Here is a 23506-nt window from a genome sequence, read left to right as displayed (position 1 = left end):
CCAAGAGAATTAGAAAACCTTACTGAATGGAGTTTCCACTTCCTTTCACTTCCTGCTCTCAAAGGAGTGTCAAATTCTGTTTGCTAAAAACTGAAGTGTAACTTCACTATTCATTCCGTGAAAACCTCTCTCCTGTGTTATGTGAAGTCAGGTGTTCTCAAAAGGACAGTTGTGAATACGCTTCCCCTATGGATCAAGACTGAACACACCCCTCTGTTCTTCAACTGTTTTCTGCTCTGTAAAACTAGTGCCTGATTTTGTATCATTTCTCTCTCTGTGATTTGCTGGGCTGCTGACAAAAGCAGGCACAGGTTCACATGGAAAGTCCTCTCAAGCCTGGGAAACTGGAGGAGCACAGTGGATTGCAGCTGCCAATTAGTACTGAACGTATGGGAAATAAGTTTGAACTTTTTTTATATATGACACAGAATCCAACACAGCAGAGGAATGTGCAAGGGTTGGGTTCATTTTCATCCTGATTACATTTCTGAAGTAAATACCAGTATCATACAAGTTGTATTTTCCCTTTTCCCTAGTTTTTATTTTATGAGGTTAAAAACAATTCTTAGCACTTCATAAATCATCTTGATGTAGTAATTGTGCCTTCACAATTGGGAGGTTTTTCACTATGTCACATATTTTAGTCACACTAATGATTCATACAAGTTTGTAAACTGAACTGGCTGCATTCATTAGGGTAGTGTGAGTGAGAATAATGAAGTTTAAAGCTTCTTTCAGTCTTGACTTAGCCATAAGACAGCAACTTCAGAAAGTTTTCCTACTTTGAATTAGATCTCCTTATTCTCTTAAGTATGGGGCATTAATTTGTTGGGTTTTTTTCATTAGTGCAAGAGATTAAAATATTAAAAAATGCAACATACATCCAGAAAGGTATGGGTGGAATAGCAGCAGGAAGCTGGTAAGTTAACTCAGTCATTATGAAACTTTAATAAGCAATTTTGATAATAGAATAGAAGTGATCCTCGAGTGCCAGAAGGACACATTGTAATACAATTCTGGTAATGGGAAGAGTGATAATGTCTGCAAGCAGGCAGGAATGTTTCCATTTTTATGTAATAATGTTTAATGGAAGAACTTCAGCCATTGCTGGATCAGGTAGACTTTGAGGCATTTTCTAAGGAAGCAGAAGGGAGAAGATGCATAGAGTGAGAAAATAAACTTCATTCAGAACAAGGATGAGGAATAGAGAACTGTGAGTGACATTTCAGTGAAGAAGTGCTTAAAGATAACTTCTTTCTTAATAGAAAGTTTGAAACTGAAAAAATTTCAATTTGCATGTTATAATCCTCTCTCCATTGGGCCCTAGACCTTGAATAAACGCTTTTAATTTTTTGTTTCTATATTTCACACAGGCAATCTCTTCTGCAAGACAAAGTGAAAACCAGGCTTGAGAGTAGGCTTGAGCATCACAGGCTCTGTGGCTTCTTATTTTCCATCCCTCTCGCTGGCTGCAAAATGCCTGTTATTTAGTTATGGAGCATCTGCACTGTGCTGAGGAGAGATAGACTCAGGATATGTCATGATGAATTAACACGATGCCTGTCAGCTTACCAAAAAGAAAGCAGGTATGACATTTGCCTTTTGGCTTAATTCATGAGTAAAATATTAAGAAGTGATGTATGGTAGGGCTCTAACCAAGCAGCAGCAGTGCCGGATGGAGGACATTTGGAAACCTAAATACCCAGGTTTCTGAAGGTCCCTGTCTCAAGAATGAAGCAGTAAATCTGAATCTCCATGATATCCCACAACAAGAGGTCTGTGCTATAATCTGCATGAGGGTAAACTGCTCAGAGGAATGTTAGTATTAGAATAACAGAGAGTTGAATGCAGAAATAACCAGTACCTGGAGGGGAAATCACATAAAGCATCAGGAATACAATGCTGCTGGTGTCAACACTGAAAAATAAGGAGTGAAGTGATTTAAGAGGATGGCAAGTAGCTGGTAGGGACATGTGGCATGGGAGTGCAAGGCTCTCTGGTCAAGGCTGTCTAAGTATCATGTCCATTCAAGAAATGGTGAATAGTTTCAGAAGGGGGATTTATCCTCTGGGGCTCTGTGCTGTGTCAGAAGTGTCATTAGTATTGGAATAAATTGTTCTGAAAAGGGCAATTTAGAAAATAATATTTTTTTCTTAAACCTGTCAACAAATCCCATATGGTTTTGAAGTGCAACATGTGATATTCCACAGCATACTGCACTTCATATATAGCTGACTTGCTTTCAGTAGGGATGTTTGCCTGGGTCTGTATAGGTGCATATGAGCACAGGAGTGGAAAGAACAGCCTGAGCCAGACAATTCAGATTAAACTGGTATGATGTGGTATCATGATTTTCATAAATATGTTTAAGCCTCGTCTTAAAAGTAGTTTAGTGTTTGGCTCCTCTTGTTCTAGCTGGAAAGAACGTTGCAGAATCATCTCACCATTGTAAAAATGAGGAACCATCTTCTAATATCTTGCTAATATTTAATTTTGGCCAGTTTATTTTTTCCTCTCACAGGACAATACTATTTTTTATCTTGCATAGCTTTTCCTCTCTTTTAGGTTAAATCCCTGTATCTATTTCTCTTTTTTTCCAGTCCTTAGATACAGGCTCTCCATTCCACAAAGATTGTCATAACAATTTCCCTCATTAGTTGCAGTTTGATACCATCTTTCTTGAACTGGAGAACTCAGTCCTGAAGTTCAGAGTATTTAGAGTGCAATCTCCCCTGTGTATTGCACAGTAGCATTAATATCTTTCTTGTTCTGCTGGAAAATCTGTTCTGATATAATCTATGGTTTTTGGAAGACTGCAGTAGAAAAGCAATTTGGCAATGTCCTGATTATACCTGTTTTCAGGTATTGCTGTGCTCGGTGTCTGGCACATGGCACATACTTGACAGTGAGTCTGCTGTGTCCCGCTCAGAAGTGCAGCAGGATTGTACAACTGCCCACCATCTGTCTGCTGTCTGCAGAGAGCTGCCCGTAGCATCTCTGTGATTGCCACCGAGGGCCACATCTCCTGTACCATGTTGGGCACACGATCACCCACCAAAGAACCACAGCTTCTTATTCATCTGCAAATGCATGAGTGTGTTTTCTGAAAGCTGAACTTCTCTACCTCACTCTTCAAGCTCACCTCATTCTTTCTGTATTCAAAACCTCCTCACTTTAATATTGACTTCCAGCTTTGTATCATTAGCAGAGTTCATCAGATAACTCCAGATTTAAAAAAAAATAAATAAATTTAACAGATTAGTGCTCCCTCTGTTCTGGTGTTTCCTTTTCAAAGCTCCTAGTCGTCACCTCCTCTTTAGCATAATCCACCTTTGCCTTTTAGTGCCTTTAGTCATCCCATCTTCTCCAATGACATCAAAAATTGCCTGTGTGGCAGGGCACGGAAGGTTTTACTCAGGTTCAGAGAGGTGATGTTGATGTCATTTCCCTTTGGAAGGCAGTTTATCTAAATGAAGATGCCAGTTGAACGTTGCATATGTATATGTACCTTTTTTAAAAACAAGCTGCATTTCTCCCCATTTATTTCTGTCTGGTTTTCTTTAAATTTTGTTCTTAAGATCTGCATACTATCAAGATAAAAACTGTGCTTCTGGTTTACCCAGAACACATTCTCCTTCCCTTCAGCCCTTCTTCACTTCAAGTCCAAATGCACACTTTCGGTCACCCCAGCTTGGTTGAAAGTTAAAACTAGGTTTAAAAAACTAAAAACTTCTGTGATTTCACACTGCTATTTCTTTAAGACTCCAAGGATGGTTACATTTCCCTTTAGGCTGAAGATTTTTATAACTCCAGCACTTGTTATGTAAAATTAAAAGTTCTGTCACTTTGGGGGTTGGTTTTTTTCCTCTAGAAGTTGTGATGTAGTTCATCTTCAAGCCTTAGACTTTCAGCGGGACTTAATTGATGGCAGTCATGCAGACTGGGTTGTGCAGAGTGTCATAGTAGACTCTTTAAGCTAAATTCCTCTGTGCATCTGTCCACAGACCCAAGCAGTCCAGCCTGGCAGCTCCGCACCCACAGCCCCTCCGAGCCCAGCTCTGGGGCCAGCGCCTCTGTCCATGCACGGGGTCTCACTGATCATGAGCTGCCTCGGTGGTGTATTTGACAAATGCAGCCAGACATACACAGTTACTGAAGTCATTACTTACAGATGTTCACTATAAACATATCCTCTTGTGTGCACTTTACACCAGCCCAATCCAAATTAATGAGTCATGTTTGTCTCTGAACATCCTGTGTCTTTCCTGAACAACCTTCATGTTTTACAGTAGATACCTTAGTTGCTTTGTACACTATGATCATAGTACTGAGCTGAGAACAAGTTTAATAATTCAGTCTACTAAATGTCTTACAAACCATCAAGAAAACTTTATACAAGTTATATACAAGTTGAAGATAAAATATTACTTGTAACTGTTAGTCTGTGCTATAAAATACAAGATTTCAAATATTTATATGTTCTTTAGTAACTGTACAAGCTGTCTACAAACTATGGTATGAAATAAGAAAATCTGTGTGATTTTAGCCTCCATATATGTACATAAATACATATATATATATACAGAGACACATAAAGACTAACAAGCCCATTCCAAAACTTGGAACATAACCACATGTAGTAAATCCTTCTTAAGGTATTTAAAAGTATCCTTCTTTTCTTCGTGCTCATCATAGCATCCGCATTCGTCTTCTGTGACATTGTTACATTGGAGGATATTATATTTAGAAAATTAAATCTAAAATTTTGTTTCTATTGGAATCTGTAGGAAATAAAAGGAAATAAATTTCATCTTTTGAAAGGAATAGCCAGGGTAAGTTTCCTCTGGGGACTGATGTATAAGAATCTGCTTCTCTAAAGCATTTGGGTGAGAAGACTGTGGTCTGACATTTTCTTCTTATGGGGTTGCTCTGTGCTGGATACTGCCCTTCTCTTTAACTCTGTGATGAAAGGCTGCATGGATCCCTTATCCCTGTCTCCAGACTCCCCTTCTGCCTGAGAAATTTCAATAAACTGGACTAATATTAACTTCTGTGCCACAAGGGCATTCCACCAGTGAGCTCCTCATAGGGGAGCTGTGGTGGCCAGGAGACCAGGTGGGACAGCCTGGGGAGACAGCCTTTGCCTGCTTTCCCTCTGCAGCCTCTCCATGCACACAGGATGGCTTGTGAGCCGAGCCCTGGGCCTCCTACTCCCGGAAGGCTTTGCCTTAAGTCAAATCCCATCAATAAGCTGTCTGGATGCTTTCTGCCCTGGGCTGACACAAGAGCTCAGGGATGAAGATGCTTTTGTTATCTGACCTAGCAGATTCCCATGAGCAGCTTTTTGGGCTGTGTTTTCTACGTTTAGAGTGCCACAGACAGAGCCTTACTGTGCATTCCCGGCTGCGCAGTCCATTCCTGGGGATGATGACATAGTCATTGCTTCTACTGCTCTCCTGTAAAGAACACAGGAAGTTGTGGGTTAGGAAATGGATTGCTTCTTATTTTCTGATTTTCCTTTTTCACATTAAAGAAGGTTTTGCTTTCTAAATCTCTAGAAGTTGATCTAATGCCTGGGAAGTTGACCTAGAAGGAAGGAAGCTCTCACTCGTCGGTCCTTTATGACCCTTGCCAGGTCTCTGGGTCAGCGCAGAAGGGCTGGGCCAGTTCAGCTAAGTGGAATTAGACAGTTTCAGGTGAGCAGCATTCTGGGTCTGGTACAGTTAAACAGATTTAATGTATGAAGGATCCTTTCTTGCTCTTGATTTAAGAACACTTCCAGGAAGGCCATCACCAAATTTGGCTGTACTAATTTATCTACACTGCTTTAGCACTCCTTGTGAAGGTAGACAGGGCTGGAAAGCCTACATGACTACATGCAGCATAAATTCTGCCTTGCAGGAGCCACTGCAGTGAAAGGAGCAGTCTTTGCTGGATGAGTGGTGATAGAGGACTGCTGACGAATGGGCTGGGATCTCACCCACACTGTGCTCTTCCCAAAGAGGTGACTTCAGGTGAAGTCTATGGCCAAGCCAGTCACCAGTAGGAATTATTCGCTCCTTTCACTAGTGGTTTGCCAGGCACCTGAACCAGGGGCCACTCTTGCTTTCCAAATTTATTGAAGACCAGCTGAGTTTTAGTCATTAACTTTTCAAATAGAGAGACAGTGTAGCACACACTGCTGGATGCCTGGCAGTACTGGAAAGGTACTAAAATAATGAAAGATGAAGATTGTAGTGTTACCTTAGTGAGCTTTAATTTTGGGGAGCTGGCTGTGTCCTTCTTCAGCAAAATGTGTAAAACGGCATCATGAATGGTGAGGAAAAACATGGATGACTTAATCTCCTCATCAAAAAATGCACTTCTCTCCAGTTTGTCCAGGAGGCCCTCTGTGAGGGAACAAAATCAAAGCACAAAGTGATATGCAGGCCTTAAAAAGGAAGAAATAGTGTATCCTGAGCATGCCCACTGAGTGAACATAGGAATTCCTGGTATAATGGACTGTTTTATTTATTAAAGCTGATGGTTTCATCTTTATGGATGTGGAAAGGGCAGAACACAAATGCCTATCAGTAGTGCCCTGCTTAATGCCAAGCAGGAGGGAGTCTGAACCCCTTTTCTTATTTAATGCCCAACCCAGGGTGCCCAATCGCAGGTCTCACAGCCAGCCCAGAACTGCAGTGGCTGTAGGTAAATGATCTGTTACACACGGTCCCAGTCTTTTGGGGACAGCACGGGAGGGATGACACTTCCATTCAGCTGGGTCTGTTTGTTATCCAAGACTGGAAAGTAAAACAGTGGTGAATCTCCAGAGCCGTGCTCAGTGGCCAGCAAGGGAGGCAGTGGGATGAGGCACCTGCGGTGATGCCAACGGAAAGGCAAGTACTCACCGTGTGACTCAACAATGTAAATGTCGATGTCCAGCCGGACAAATTCTTTCAAAGTCTGTTAAACCAGAAGGAGGCACCATTTAGATACTGCTGTTTTTTGCAGTATGATAACAACCCTTATGGTGATTAGCCACAGCAAATATACAAACCACTTTAAGACATTTAAGATCTACAATTTTAAGATCTACAATGGCAAGTGGCTTTGAACTCAAACTCTGCTGCACCTAGAGGCAGGACAGTCCTTTCATATGGCTCCAGACAGCGATGGCCAATCCTTTTGAAAAGGGGCACTACTGAAAACTTTTAGCTCACAGAGAAAAAGGTGATCTTTCATGAGTTGTATGACTTTATTGTACCTACAAGACTCATGGTGAAACTTAAAAAAAAAAGACTTCAAAATCTTCTGGGGAGATTTTTATAACCGGGAATTTAAGCAGAATTACAGTTCCCACTGGGTTTTAGTTCCTATGGAAATAAATTTACACACCCCATGTGTCTCTATATAGTTAACTGAAGCTGCTACTGTGAAAATGTTGTGCCTTTTGCTTTGTTCAAGATCATCTGGGGAAGCAAGAGGAGGAGCAGAAATTGAACTCCGATCCTTCAACTCCCAGCTGGGTGTTTAAAGACATATTTCATATCTACATTTCTGTAAAGCTTCTTGAAATTTTATCAGATGAAGAAAGGCTACCACAGCCAACACTTTAATGCCAAGACAATTTATATTGATTATTTAAACAATTTCCTAAACATTTTCTATGGAAAATGTACATTAAAATTCACATGCACTCAAAGGTTGCCACTGACCTTTCAATCCATATAGGAATACTTTTAAAAAGCAGGCTATAAACACAGAATAGAATCATAGAATCATCTCGGTTGGAAAGGACCTGAGAGATATCGCCTAGTTCCAACCTCCCTGCCATGGGCAGGGACACTTCCCACTGGAGCTGGTTGCTCAAAGTTCTGTCCAACCTGGCCTTGAAGACTACCAGGGATGCAGCAGTCACAGCTTCTCTGGGCAACCTGTTCCAGTGCCTCACCACCCTCACAGTAAAGAATTCTTCCTAATATCTAATCTAGACCTGCCCTCTTTCAGTTTAAAGCCATTGCCCCTTGTCCTATCACTACATGCCCTTGTAAGAAGTCCCTCTCCAAGCTTTTTTATAGGCCCACTTTAAGTATGGAAAAGCCATATACCAAGATCTCCTCAGAGTCTTTTCTTCTCTAGGCTGAACAACCCCAATTTGCTCATCTTGTCCTCATGGGAGAGATGCTCCAGCCCTCTGATCCTTTTCATGGCTCTCCTCTCGACCTGTTCTAACATATCTATGTCTTGCCTGTGCTGGGGACACCACAGATGAACAGGGTACTCCAGGTGGGCTCTCACAAGGCTGGAGTAGAGCGGCAGAATCACCTCCCTTGACCTGCTGGTCACACTTCTTTTGATGCAGCCCAGGATATGATTGACTTTCTGGCCTGAGAGTGCACATTGCTAGGTCATGTCCAATATTTCGTCCACCAGTATCCCCATCTCCTTCTCTACAGGGCTGGTCTCAATCCATTTATTCCCCAACCTGTATTGATACAGGGGATTGCAATGATTGACATGCAGCACCTTGCACTTGGCTTGTTGAACTTCATGAGTTTCACATGGGCCCACTCCTGAAGCCTGTCCATGTCTCTCTGGGCACCATCTCTTCCCTCGTGTATCCCTCAAGTGTAACTGCATTCATAAGTTTCGTATGATCACTGTTTGTCTTTTGAATTATGATTACCTTTTTGAGGACTGTCATGGCAGAAAAATCGAGGAAGGATACTGATGAGAAATCCAGTATGATGCTGTGGATGTTGACCTGGGGCACAGTGATGCCAGGTGGGAGGTCAGTGCCCCAGTTGATCTGAATGGGCAAGTCTGTCATGTTGGTGGGCTGGTCCAGCTCCTCTATTTTGTTGTTGTCTAATTCTTCATCTGACTCATATGTATGGTTAGCCATGGAAATCAAGCCTTTCTGTGTTGACAGAGAAAAGTGCCATAATTAGTACTCTTTTTTAAGACCCAGCCAGGGTAGTAGTGCTTCTTAGGCAAGGGTAAGAGCAGTGGCAATGCAAAACTGATGTTCCCATGAGAAGGAGCAGGACCTACCTGCACCTTACACTAGAAAAAGTTCTGTCTCTCCCTTGCCTGGAGAAATCTGGAAATTATTAAATTATCATCATAATCACTTAATGATGGCTTTTTATTGTTCCTTGAAGTCAATTGTCAGACATGCTTCAAATCAGCGATTTTGGAACTAGTCAACAAAAAGCATGCAGGATTTGGGCTGGGAGAAAACCAGCTTTATCCTACCATTAATGGAGCATGATCATCACCTCTGTGGGATCTGATCCTGCCATTTAATGCCAAACAAAGCTCTAGTGGACACATACAAGCTCTGCCCCGGTAAATCTGTAGGTCTCTAACTGTGAGAGCAATTTAAAATCTTGAAGTGGAAACTTGGGGAGTAGCATATCTAATTAGGACAGGAGGCTGTGAGGTACTTCTCTGCCATGTAAAGCCAGGGAGCTGGTTGCTTAACTCCCCTCTGCTGGGGGTAGAGTTGCATTACATACGGGTGTCACTTGCAGCTCTCCTTTCTTCAGCATCTTCCTGATCTTCCTCAGAGCTTTATTGCGTTTCCTCAGGACTCTCAGTGGGTTGAAGCCAACCTACAAAAACAGCACTTTGAATAATCAAAAACAGAAACACCCCAGTGACAGCGAGATAAGGACAAGGCATCTCATGTGTCTTTTCTTTACAGTCATGATTTGAACTTGATGTTGCCTACCATTTGTCTTCAATTCAAACAAGGGCTCTTTCTTGGTTGGAAAGATGTCTACAGGTAGTGCTACACACCAGGCAGGCCTATCTGTGCTAGCTTTAGGACACTAGCATGGACAGCATTATAGCAGTGACAGTGCTGTAGCAAAGGCCACTAACTCCAGCAGGCTGGCACAGTGCTGGCATGTCCTACTCATCTTCATTATGAGATGGACACCCAGGTGACCAAGACTAGAGAGTTCACAGGTTGTATCTGCTCTGTGCCACCCGACCACAGCATGAGTCATTCACACATTGTTTTTCCTGAAGAAGAAAACCAAATTTGATCATGTTGGCTGCGTATGTCTCTTGAACCTCCTCGCTGGTTTTAACAAAATTAGATGGTGGGTAAATTAGGCTAGTAAGGGTTATGAGAACACTAGATTCCTGCAAGTCTTCTGCCTCATCGTCTAGTGGGTAGAGGAGAAAGGTATTAGAAGTACCAGTATTTGTAAAGAAAGAGAGCTGTATGAGCATCTGCTCTCACAGAAAAGAACCCCCTTATGCTCTTCTGAGGTGAAAGCCAAACACATGGAGAACCACGTGTGTTGGATTCCCATGTTCCTCTGCCAGTTTCAGTCCCTCACATGAAGTATGAAATGCTCATTACCAGTGCTCGGGGTAGTCAACTCCCCACTAAGGGCAGCAGTAAGGGAAGGTTATAAGTACAAGTTGTGTTCAGTCTGGGGATGGTGGGCCTCGCTGGCATGGTGAGAGCTCAGGGGTCCTGGATCTCTGTGCTGATTATGGAAAGACTGGCTGCCTTCACCAGTTTGTTATGGAAGACATTAAGACCTCTTCAATAGAGTGATTTCATTCAGCATTCTTCTGACTGTTGTGGTTATGTTTTTTGGGGGCAATATGAAGTAAACTAGCCTTTATTTGGTGTGAATAATATAGATGACAGTAAAATAAAATTATTTCCCTTTATATTATCTGTGTTTCCACTACTTTCTTGTAAAGGACTTAAAATATGTATTGTTATGGCACAATATATGGCATACATGTACATATATAAGTATATATATAGTATAAACATTGCTATGATGTAAGTTCAGCATGAGTCAGGCTGTTCTCTTTCTCAGGGGTGTCTGCATACATGTGAGATTACAGTAGTGGCAATAATATTTGAATTAACCATGAAAATTTCACCTTTGAACTGTGGACCAACTGCATATATAGTAATTACTGGGAAATTGTATTCACCTTAACGTGCCATACAACTCATATATTCAGGATGACAGCCCCAGACACTTACAGCAGTGATGAGTTTCTCTCTGAAGAATTCAATATTAGCAAAGAAGATCGGAGAGGAGCATCTGAAAATCTTCACTCCCTCTGGCTCATAGATCTGCACAATGAAGCAGAATTGTAAGTAACTATGTCTGTTACAGAAGCACAAGTGCAGCAGATAATGAAAGAAATGACATTTCTTACATCAGTGTAATCCTTCCTGTTTCTGTAGATGTTACTTCTCCCAACATTAGCCAAAACAGCACAGCTTGGACTGTGAACAAAAACACACACAAAATTATTGGTATCCTATATCAAAACTTGAAGGATGGGAAGGATCAAATAAAACAATCTCAGCTGCAGTGGCAGACTGAAGCAGATCCCCACAGCCAAGGGTTTATGCTTGTAAATTATTTTTCCATATGTGGTTGCTGAGGCATGGGGCTGTTGGCCTTCTCTGTACAGAGGGAGTTAATTTATAACAGGAGACCCTGAGATATCATTGCATTCAACAAGTACTCACATCTGGGAGCGGATCACCACCGTCAGCAGCTGGAATGCCACAGCTGCTGCTAGTCCAAGGTCCAGGCCAAGAAAGATGGTAGCTAAGAAAGTCACCACCCATATGATCTGTAATGAGCAGTAGATGGCAATGGTTATGAGCATGTCAAGAACCTGGGTCATGAGCTCAGGGTGGGAGCAGCAACAGATCTCAGATCTGGTCCAGGATGTCCATCTGCTTTTGGCGAGGGCTTTCTTCTTGTAGAACAGAACCAGAGTCACCAACCAGCACCTGGGAGTGTTTCCAGGGATGACCATTTCTAGACAACAAAGGCCTAGAATGATAGGGGTGTGGCTGTTCAATAAGTGGTTCACTAAATGCTCAATAAAAATCCAGCAGAAAGGCAAGGCTACAAGTAAATCAGGATCCTGTAAAGCTGAGAGTTGTAAACATGCAAATATCAGTGCTGTGGATGTACATGACTGATAAATGACTAGGTAATACTGAATGATTTTTAGCCTCAGAGCTCAAAGCATTTTCATGGTATAAAAGTATCTGTTTGATAGCTGGGAAAACTGAGGCTTGGAACCATTTGTGAATACAAGGAACTGGCATATAAGAAAGGCAAGAGCCTAAATTTTCTGAATGTTGGAGGCAACCAGTCCTGCCCTAGAGCCATGAGTTTTACCATTTGGAGCAAATCCTTCAAGCCATGGTTGTCATTTGTTTTTTGCTGTGTATCTATCTTCCATATAATATATTGCATGAGTGTGCCTGAATGCATAGTCAATGCAGTAGGTATTTAGACATTTTCTGTTATTTAGGTATTTTCTGTAATTGCCTTCTATATTTGACTTTGTATAATGTGCTATTTTAATAGATTTTGATGAAATGGATGAAAATGAAGTTAAGGGAGAGAATCAACTCAAAACAGGTAGGACAAAATGGGAAACATAAGCAAGGCAAGTAAAAAAGGCATGCCATTATTGTATTTTCTGTTTAATGAAGTAAGACAGGTATATAAAAAAAAGATAACCTGTAAGAAAATTTATATAATAGATGACTTTTTTAGAGCACTTAACTTGTGATGATGCTCGTGAGACTCAACTTACACAGTCAAACTTGTCTTTCCTCCATAGGATGCCTACTTCCTTGAACTGCATGAGCATTCCTTTCAAGTTGCCAAGGGCCAAAGATGCAAGGACTGACTGTTAAAAAGACCAAAACACATGCTGAATATATAAGCAAGCAAAGAACATGTTGAACGTTAGGAATTAAAAGATCATACTAATAGGGCCAAAGTGCAGCTGAAAGGCTCCTGGTACATCACAACTGATGGAACCTCTCCAGCTGTGGTGCAGGTGTCTGACTTGAGGCTGGAAATCCCACTTATTTATGGCACCTGAAAGCTGGTGCTGTGGTGGTTGATGTTCAGGTACTTGTATTTCCTTTGAAGGACCAGATGTAGTGGTCCTTTCTGGCATGATGTGGGAAAAAGAACCAAGTTTTCCAAAACCCTGCTTTGCTCCCCTTGAAGTCTATGAACAGTCAGAGCAGCCCTATCTTTGGCAAGCAGGAGGAAGCACTAAGTGAAACCAGTGAATACCTTCTGTAATGGTTCCAGGAGAAAGCCAATGGCCAAGATCACAACCAAGACGATGACAGATGAGACAATACCAGCAATCTGCATGAGAGAACAATTCCACCATGAGTGCCTGCAGGCATTATGATCAGCTAGGAAAAAATAGAGCTGTGTTTCGTTAAACACCATCGTGATTTGTTGTCTTCTATACCTGTGTTTTGCCTCCTGTGCTCTCCTGCACACCTGATCTCGTCAGAGCAGTGCTGGAGGCAAATCCTTTGAATGATCCACCAACTATATTACCCAGACCAAAAGCAATTAGTTCCTGAAATAAAAACAAAAAAGATTGTTCTTAACAGCTGGTTCATAACAGTTATTCAGAAGATAAAGCATTCCTAAAATGATTTATTTCCCATTGACAAATGCACCATATTGATCTCTGTTATTTGCCTACCTGGTTGGCATCTATTGGGTAGTCATGCTTGATGGAATACACTTTAGCCACAGAGAAGGCCACTGCAAATGCAACGATTCCGATGGAAAAGCCATCACCAATACATTTCTGGAGGATACCTATATCAGGTGCAACAGGTGCTTGAAACCTGAAAGACAAAAAACTCCACTCATTAAGGATACGCCTAAGGAGATAAGCTGTCAACCAAGAGAGCAAGGGAGTGGTCAAGCTCATACTGAGCACTTCGGAGAGACGTGACACAGAGCTGTGGGCCTGAACCCTATAAAACTTTGGGGAATCCTTAATCAGGAGAGGGACTCTGTTTATCTGCATTCAACTCAGTTTGTGTTTCAGCATGTTCTCATTTACTTGGCCAGTTCCAGTCACAGCTTATTTCATCTGAGGTGCACACACAGTTCTTCCTTCTGGTTACACATGGGTGTAGGATCTGATACTGCACTGAGGCCCTCGCATGGGCAATTTGCACATGGAAAGATTTCGCTTAATTACAATGGAAAAAAACCAAACCAGTGTGATTCATTGAGGCTCTTTTACAATATCAGGTAATATTGGCTAGTCTCTCAGGCTATCTATCTCCTAGAAATTTTAGCTTTACCATTTTCTGCTGGTTTGTTTGGGGTCTTCTCCTAGGGAGAATGCTAGGTCTTCTCCTAAGGAGACTTTCCCTCTGGGCTTCTTTTTTTTCCCTTTTTTTTTTCAATGAACTGAAATCTGAAGAAAAGAGACTCTTAAGCAGAAAAAGCTGTTCCTCTGCAAACTTCATCTACTAACACCCCTGAAGCTACAGAGAGCAATGTTGTCCTAGTAAAGGCCTTCCTCCCTCTTTTTAACTTAACGCGTGCCTATTAATTCTTTATGCCAAAATTCTGGCATAGCCAGATGTACTTTATATATGGATATATACCATAACTGGTCTACTCTGGCCTTCAGTCGGGAGGCCTGGAGACACACCATCTATAACGCAGCTGTTTCCTTTGAGAACGCCCGCAGGATCACTCTCGAGGAGAAAAGACAACGCCGAAAGAATCGTGTCTTGCAGAATTTACCACCTAAGGAGTCCTTCTGCTGTGCCTTTTGCAATAGGATATGTCTATCTCATATTGGCCTCAAAAGCCACCAGCGTGCTTGTAATAAGCGCGGATAGAGCCTTCCTAAATCTTCGTTTGCGAAGCCTAGCCATGAATATCCTATAAGTGGATATACTCCTGGAGGAGCAGACATCGAGGCCTCTGGAGGATAATGGTGCCTGAGGAAATGCTGGTGGCCAATCACAGGACCAGGTAGGAGAACTGTGCAGTGCCCTGGTGGCTTCCCAGGGCTGGTGGTGGCTGCTGAACTGTGCAAGTACTTCGAGGGAAACCAAGGGGTTCAGGAGTAGCCCAATAAAAGGGACAAATATGAACCTCCTGCTCAACAGCTGTCTTAGAAAGTGAAGGACACAATTAATTCATGTCTCAATATATTCCTTGATAAGTAGGAGATGTGCTCTAGTGACTAACTTTTACATATTGAAATCCATTGAAAGTGTGTCATATTGTAGAGAGAAAAATATTTATTTACCTACTGAAAGAAGATGAAGCAGATAATTTTAATCAGAAACATAGCTGAACTGATGTAACACTGCCAAACTAGAGAGAACATTTTGTTCCACTGGTGAATTGTAAGTAAATCACTTACCCTTCCGGTAGTTTTCCAATAACAGCTACATTAAATTTTTCTTCCAAGTTAACAAAATAGGAAATCAGTCCTGCTAAGATTGTCTGAAAGATAATAAACCGCACCTCCGTTAGACACATTCACGCAAGAGTGTGAAGAAACTGTTAAACACCATTACCTTCCCTCTCCCATGCACCCTCCAGCCTTATCAACAGTGGCAGAACTATTCCCCAGGTCTGCACATCCCTTTGCTATTCAGATGTCATTCCTGAATTACCTTACAGGTATGAGTTTACATTCATAAATCACACAGATTATTACAGAATATCTTACTAACAACAGAGATCTTCCCACCCAACAAACTATGTATGTTCTAACAAGGTGTTGTAATGACTCTGGGAGAAAAAAAGTTCTACTTAAGTCTATACAATGTCCTCCAGGATTGTAGAAGCTTCCCCCTGCCCCTGCTGCTTGGAGTGGGCAAAACCTTCTGCTGCTGGAGGGCAAAATAATTTTGTGCTTGGCCATGGATGGCTGGGACTTCCATGGCTGCTTGCAAGTGGGGTGCAGAGGGGCCCCAGCTGTGAGACTGCAGCTGGCTGGTGTCAGAGCCAATCTTGTCCAACTAAAAAATTCATAGTTTATAACACCACAGATATGTTCAATTAAGAACAGTTAAGTAGAGGTAAAATATCTCACAATAGCTCACAGATGCTGTCAATTTTTCCTTATAGGTAAAATGATAATTTGTCATTTAACGGAGAACAGGAGAAGAAATAGTTAAAACTCTGCTTTCTGTGTCGTAACACGGAGCAATTGCAAAATCAAGGGGAAGTGACTTACCATAAGGAGTTCGATCGGGATGGGAGTTGGTAACTTTTCTTTGTATCGATCGTTCATTTCTTTCACCACGAACACGATAAGCAAGACAAGCAGGGATGTGACAAGGTCAGCGACGTTTGTTTTTGTAATCTGGCTGAAAAAGCTCTCCAGAGTCTGCAGAATCAGGAAGAAACAAGAAGTGCTTTAGAAACCATAGTGCCCTGGCACAGTAGCACTATCCCTTCCAGAAGAGCCTTTATCTGAATTGCTCTAAGGATTATGATGGCTGAGATTTATTCCCTGTTGCATGATGTGGACTGCAAGCCCCCATGAATGTATGTGCATCAGCCAAATGATGAAAGCATCCACAAAAGAACCTTTCCACTGATTTGTGACCCTCCCCTCCTGGCTTTCCCCTGAGGGAGGGTTGGAGCAACACACATGTGTGTGTGATGGGAAATGTGAACAATGGCACTGAAGAGATAGTGCCTCTCTCCTTTCCTTGCTTCCTGTCCTTCTCCTTCCTCCTTTCTCATCCAGAGTCATATGCAAATAAAATATGTATAATATCAGTCCAGTAAAAATGAATAATTAAGTGCCTAAGGCAGAGTTGAATGCTTAATTGAAATATGCCACTACACAACAGTAAATAGTATCTAATTAGTCCAATGGGGTGTAACTTGGTGTTTGGTAATAAATTTAAATATTGGTCAAATACTAATCACTAATTAGTAAACACTAATACATCTCTCTTCTCTTGTGTTTCCTCCTGCTTGGCTGTTTTATGCTGAGTTCTGTTATTACTGCCATGTGATACACAGACACAGGTACATCAATAACATTAGCAAATAATGAGCTCTTAGCACTTACATAGATGATGCCTAATGGTTTAACAAATCCAGGAACAGGTAGCTGAAACATGAATTTCAGCTGAGATACCAAAACATGGACAGCTGCAGCAGTCGTGAAACCACTGATTAATGATTGTGATAAATAAATAACAAGGAATCCAAACTGGAAAATTCCCAGAAGCAACTGAAATGCAAAATAAGCATACGTCAGTGGGATTCATTCATGTTTTTAAGCAATCTCTGTAATAAAGAGAACCGTATTTAATGGAAGCAGATATTTTCACCTAATCACATCCATCCAGAGACTGAGGAATATACTATCACCAGACTTGCAATAAAAGTTGAGATTTAGCAACAGGGGGCATAACACTAGTAAGAGTAATTGCTAGAGCAGTTAAAATCCATTCTTTTTATTTTATAGCTAAAATAAACCTCCTTAGTTTTAGGGTTTTCAGTACCAATATTTTCACGGGGTACCACTGTTTCACAAAGTACAAATATATCGTTAGGAAGGGAGGAAATGTAGGAATTCTTAATTAGGACATAAGGATAAATTTGTTTCATTTTTTTAAAAGACAAATCCAAATATTTTACAATTGGGAGGCAGAGCTTGGTGCAACTGCATCATTAACTTATTTTCGCAGCTACGTTTTTCCTATGCAGCAGGTTGTTTTTTGCTGTAGGTGTAGGTTGCAGCTGTGTGGACTGTAGGCTCAGGTCTGTGCAAAACCAAGGAATATCTCCTAATCAGTGAGCCAAGGGGAGTTACACAGGAAGGGGAAGAGAATTATTTTGGTGACTGCAACAGCAGAAACCAAAGAGGAAGGTCAGCCTACCACCCAACTATTCATATAGGTGCATATAGATATGTGTAGATGCACACACACAATTGACCAACCTGAAAAATCCCAGAAAGAAAGGTTACAGATGCAGCCACCATCACCCTCTCTTCATTTATTGCCGAGATATTTGTGGAATTGCCACTTCCAGTGCTGTCATCAGGGACCAGCCTGGTGACGACTCCTCCAACCATCAGGCTCAGGACGGGGAAAGGACCTGAGCAGGACAAGGCACTCGTCAAGAGATCCAAAGGGGCAGCATGTACTTCTTCATCAGTGAGGAGGGTGAGTTGCTTGCCTGAACTTACCCACTGAGATGTGTCTGGATGTGCCAAAGATAAAATAGACCAGGACAGGGAAAAATGCTGCATAGAGTCCATAACCAGGGGGGACATTCACCAGCAAAGCAAAGGCGAGACCTGTGAAGACAGAGGGCCGGGGAAGGTGATGCGTGTGTTGCAGGCTGCAGTCAGCAGTGCCTTGGCACCTGGCCTAGCAGGCTGTGTCAGGGCACACATTTCCTGAAGATACCTTGTAGCACAGCCACGAGCCCTGTGTTGATGCCAGAGACGATGTCACTCAGGATCCACTCCCTGAAGCGGTATGCTGGCAGCCATGAGACAACGGGAAACAAGCGCAGAGCAATTTTTTTGGCCCTTTGTGGGGAGCAGCTGTACAGGCACAAGAGGACAGAATTCTGTCAGTGAACAGCTCAGCTGAGTTGTAGACTGTTTTCAGAGCAGAATCGAAGAGAAAATGATTCAGGTTCTGGCTGCCAGAGGTCAAAATCTCACGCAGATACAGCCGTGACCAACCTGCACCGCCAGCTGTGCTTCAAGGCAGACCCAGTAGCCTTCAAAAGTCCTTTCCAACCAAAATTCTTGTAGAATTGTAGAACGGTTTTGGTTGGAAGGGACCTCTGAAGATCACCTAGTCTAACCCTCTCAAAGTAAGCAGTGATGCCACCCATTAGGTCAGATTGCTCAGAGCCCCATCTAAACTGATCTTGAACATTTCCAGGGATGGGGCATCCACCACCTCTCTGGGCAACCCATACCAGAGCCTCACCACCCTCATCATAAACAATTTCTCCCATATATCCAGTCCAAATCTACCCTCTTTTAGTTTAAACCCATCATCCCTTGTCCTGTCACAACAGGCCTTGGTAAAATGTCAGTGTACATCTTCCTTATAAGCCCCCTTTAAGTACCAAAAGGCTGCAATAAGATCTCCCTAGAGTTTGTGCTGCCAGGTGCCCAGAAAAAGAGAAGCTGAGATACAACTGTAGGAAGAGTTTTAAGGGTAATAGCAGCTAAAATTAATTAGAAAGATCTGACACTGAATATAGTTAAAGAATTTTCATTTGCTATATTGAAATCTGAGATGGATGTTGTCAGGATGGAGTTCATGCTGTCCAAGAGCAGTTCAGGATGTTTCTTAGATCCATATTTAAAAAAAAATAAAAATCTCCTTACCAGAAATAGAGTTTCAGGTGGTCCCAAAAGGTTTTATGATATCTGTGCAATTTCTCATGCTCTTCATTGAATGAATTCTCCGAGTACACAGGTCTGGCTACAACATAGTGATTGCCCACAGGTTCAACCATTTCTTCTGAAATGTCGGGCAAGGATGGCGACTTGTGTATGCTTCTCTCTGGCTTAGGCACTTAAAAACCTGAAATGAAGAACAGGGTTAGCTCCTTATGTACTGTGGGGAGGGTAGTCATAGCATAGCTGAGTGAACTCCAAACTGAGCGTTACCACCTTTGAAGATCAAAAGAGGGATGGTTGAGACACCTGCTTCACTTTGCCAAGGTGATCTCCTGCCCTGCTCCTCCTCCTGCTTCAGAGCAGTGTTTCACTGGAGCATGAATTATTTCTTTCTAAAGACGCAGCCAAAAAGTGGAGATGGTTTTTGAGGTAATTTATCTCTGAGTCAGCCATCTACAACCAAGAACTTCCTCCCTCAATGGAGATTAATTTCCTAAAGAATAAACAAGCAGATCCCAAACAGTTTCTCTTTGTGGCACCGCTGGGAGAGCTGGGAGCTCACTGAAAGCCACTGACACATAAGGGGAAAGGCAGAGCCAAGGCAGGGCTCAGACATCCTCTCGGATTCAGAGACAGGGCAGAATCTTTTGGCTTAGGTCTGTGTGACAGGGAGATCAGGCTCAGTAGTTAAAAAGCACAGTACTGCTGCATGTTAAGTTATTTGTAAGATTTATTTCCATGGGTTACCTGGACTGATTCTCTTCTGCTTCATGTTCACAAACAGTTGTTCCAATATCGTACCTAAATACTATTTTCTGCCTTATCCCAACCCACATTTGCCTGTTTATACTGAATAGAAACTGTTCTCAGTCAGTCCAGAAATGACCTCTGGAGCCCTCATTACTCATGAGAAGATTCAAGGTTCATTTCCATTGATACCACTGAGTACTTTGCAGCAATAAAGTGATGCCATCACTGTGCTGCCCACTATGCCTCACATTCTTCCCACATCAAATTCAGCTAATCAAATGTACTGTCTAAAAACATTTATCTCAGTTGAAGCCACCATTAAATATTTAATACAGTACTAGCCCTAGACAGAAGCTGTGGAATTTGCTCTTTGTAGTCACAGTTGGACTACATGATCATTGAAGGACCCTCCCAACTGGAACTAATCTGTTCTATCCTATTCTATTTTCTTTTGACTCAGAGATGAAGTTGTATCATAGGAAGCAAAAAGTCTTTTGTGATATTGATAATAAGGGATTTTTCTTTGTTTTCTCTCCCCCAGTGCAAATGCTACTTGGTACCTTGGTTCTTGTTGGCGGTCTCATGACAGATGCCCAACTAACACTAGTTCCTTGCCCAGGTCTATCGCCTGACTCTCATTGAAATACTCTGCATGTATTTCTAATTCAGATGGGTGTGTATTCAATATTTGGAGATATCACAGGACAGATTTGAATGTAGCACAAAGCTGTTTGCATAGTTATGAACAGAGGAAAAGCTTTTAATCTGTGACAATTTTGGCATTAAAATGTGAATCCCATCCTGAAACTTTGCTACAGCTCAGAGCCTATTATTGACTTATTTCAAGTGATTTCATTTTAGTTTCCCTATAGTTCATTCTGGGGAAATTCATAAATAAGTGTAGAAGTCCAAATAACGTCAGATGTACCTCTTAGATATGCTGCTTTAGTTGACATACTATTTTTTTCACAAAGGATTCATCATATTGACAATGGATTAAGCATTTTTACTATCTGTTTTAATCTAGAAAATGAGATCTGTAGTATTTTCCAAAAACTGGCAGGTAATTATTCTAACAGACCAATGCTCAAAATCTAAGCTGATTCAAGACACTGATCCAAAGTCAGTTAAAATCACACTCTGATCCTGTAACTGTACACTGCTGTCTCTGCCTCTGTTGGGATCAGAGCACCAAACTTGAGGCTGATAAAATTTCAATTAAAAATTTGGTTGATTTAGTCCATTCTGTGACAAATCTTGGTTACGTAGATTTGCTGGAAGAAGTTTTATCTATTAAAGATTTTAAAATTGCTTTGTTTCCTAGTCCCTGTATCTGCCTTTTAGACTTCCTGTCACTAAGAGGAATATTTTTGAAAGTCCCGTTGACTAGTTTTGTTCATTACATTGTAGGGCACGAGATGTACTATTTGTACCCTTTGAAATGTTCACAAGCTATAAATATTAAAGAAGTGTGGGGGTGACTCATTTCAGACTTTTCTCAGTGCTGCAGCTGCTGTAGTTTTTGTGAATACTTCAGTTGTCCCTACTGCCCCTCACTCAGCCATTCTTCTTTCCTCAGGCCAAATTTACTGCCTCAATCTCAGGGAATATACAACACACTTCTTTACAGCTCTGTGAATCTCCTTTGGTTTATCAGTGCTGGTCTTACTGAAGGTGTGTTTCGCATTTGTTTTTTACCTCCTCATTGAAATCTCAATTTACAGACTCTCTGCCAGCTGAGCTTTGGGTTGATGGCTTAGAGCTGCAGGAGGAGACCAGGGGTCTCGTCAAGCTGAACCAAGCAAGAAAGACTCTGCATTAAAGACTGCAGTGCTACACAGTTAACATACATACATTGTCTACTAAGTTGAACCAAGCCAGCCTGAGTACCTGAAGTGCAGTGGAAGGTGCCTTCAGTCTGTTTCCTGGAAGGTAAATGAGACCATGCAGAGCAGCACCTTGCTGCAGCTAGATGACCACTAGCTGCTAGTCACCCCCACTGGTTGAGCTTTTTTTGTCTCATTCCCTCTTTCACGGGCTCTGTTGGCAGTTATCAGCTACCATGACTCCAGCCCTCCTCTCGCTCAGTCTCGTTTTCTTCCCATATATATCTAGAAAGACAGGATGCCCTCAGCATAGGAAGGGTTTTTTTCAGCTGTCAGTAAAGTTACTTATTTTAGGTGTTTTAAAGAAAATGAGGATATCATGGAAAGTACCAGCACGGTGAAGGCAAACATCCTCCCCAAATCCCCTAAAAGAGAGGTCTGTACTCCAGTAACCCAAACTGCCTGTCCAGAGTGCCCCCATCATTAAGTTCTTGGGCTCCTCACGGGACATGACTAATTCTTCTGATGACTTCTACAACATGCCCACCCATCCACGGGAAACAAGAGCACAGACCAAGCTCGTGCTGCACAGCTATCGAGTGGTAACAACTTTCACTCACTATTGACCAAGACAAGGTGTGACCTGAAACCCCAGAAATAACATTTTAGTTCAATTTTATTCCGTATAGCCTCTGATCCTGTTCTAATAGCCAGCAATTAACAGCATTGCTATCTCTCACACGTGGAAAACTCCTACTCCAGCACTGTGAACCTTTGGTAACACATATTTTGATGTGAGTCATTTTACTGAGGGGATTAACAAAGGGATAGTTTTTCCCATTTATTAATTTATTTTAAATCCTAAGAAGTACACAAAAATCTGGTAACTTCTATGAAATTAGATTTAAATTAAATATTAACATGCTCCATCCCACTTTTCAATCTGTGTATACCCACTAACAAATACTACTTCTCTGCAATATAAACATTTGAAAAAATACAAAGAAATTCCACAAGGGAAACTTACATTTTACAAAAAATACAACACATGACTAGAAGCATTTAATTTATAAGCATTACTTCACATATCCCATACCTACAATGGCAAGTTAAAATTGTACCTGGTATGTCTTCCAGGAAGCTCTTCAGAAAAAACCACACCAAGATTTTATGGATAAAGATATCCTTGAAATTTTCAGAGGTACTACAGGTATCTTGTGCTGTTCTTCACTTCAGAACCTCCCTAAATACTGGCAGCACTTTAATAACTAACTTCAGTTAACTTTTACAAGAAAAGGAAGATTTCACTGTGGCCTTGACCATTGAGCTTATCCTCAGGAGGAATGATAAGAGTAATTTCTTAAAGTTCTCTGTGATATTGCTTAACTTTGTTTGGTGAACTGTTTCTGATTGGTCTGCAGAGACTCATTATGGGAAAATAGAGATGAATAAGACGGACTGTCTGTTGCAATCCTGTGCTGTGCATCTGACAGGTTTCTGTTGAGCTGAGGTGGCCAGAGCTCAGATATAGTACCCTTCATTTCTGAAGGAACGAGTCATTGATGAGGCAGGTGGGCTGCTGGGCCTGCCAGCTCTAAGAAAAGTGTGCCTTCCTGAACCTTCCTCTGAAGCACCTTTAATAGCCCCTAAATTGTCTTTCCAGAAGCAATTCCTGAATTCTCAGATCATTGCCAAAAGCAGTCTTTGCAGAGATTTTGGAAGGCCAGCTG

At 41.7% G+C, this 23506-nt stretch overlaps 1 protein-coding gene and 1 long non-coding RNA gene across 2 annotated transcripts; one reads left to right on the top strand and one right to left on the bottom strand.

The window, feature by feature from the left end:
- Positions 1-200: 200 nt before the first annotated feature.
- On the bottom strand, positions 201-23014 carry SLC26A3 (solute carrier family 26 member 3). Its single transcript, XM_017811531.1, has 21 exons — positions 22898-23014; positions 19186-19384; positions 18242-18381; positions 18019-18129; positions 17770-17927; positions 16891-17055; positions 16042-16194; positions 15220-15302; positions 13522-13669; positions 13279-13392; positions 13092-13169; positions 12598-12693; positions 11507-11613; positions 11188-11257; positions 11009-11101; positions 9504-9599; positions 8669-8902; positions 6891-6945; positions 6244-6389; positions 5391-5456; positions 201-4781 (listed from the first exon to the last, which is right to left on the bottom strand). The coding sequence occupies exons 2-21, from the start codon at positions 19314-19316 to the stop codon at positions 4758-4760; spliced, it is 2268 nt and encodes a 755-aa protein (XP_017667020.1). The 5' UTR covers positions 19317-19384; positions 22898-23014; the 3' UTR covers positions 201-4757.
- LOC108495625 lies at positions 5638-6872 on the top strand. The gene is made up of 3 exons (XR_001874176.1): positions 5638-5696; positions 5902-6014; positions 6782-6872. It is a non-coding gene; the product is annotated as an uncharacterized LOC108495625 (long non-coding RNA).
- Positions 23015-23506: the final 492 nt, after the last annotated feature.

Source organism: Lepidothrix coronata, unplaced genomic scaffold (genome assembly GCF_001604755.1).
Source record: "Lepidothrix coronata isolate B3197 unplaced genomic scaffold, Lepidothrix_coronata-1.0 Scaffold32, whole genome shotgun sequence".
NCBI lineage: Eukaryota > Metazoa > Chordata > Aves > Passeriformes > Pipridae > Lepidothrix > Lepidothrix coronata.
The sequence above is the reverse complement of the archived record's forward strand: the minus strand, read 5'-3'. Positions and strand labels throughout refer to the sequence as shown.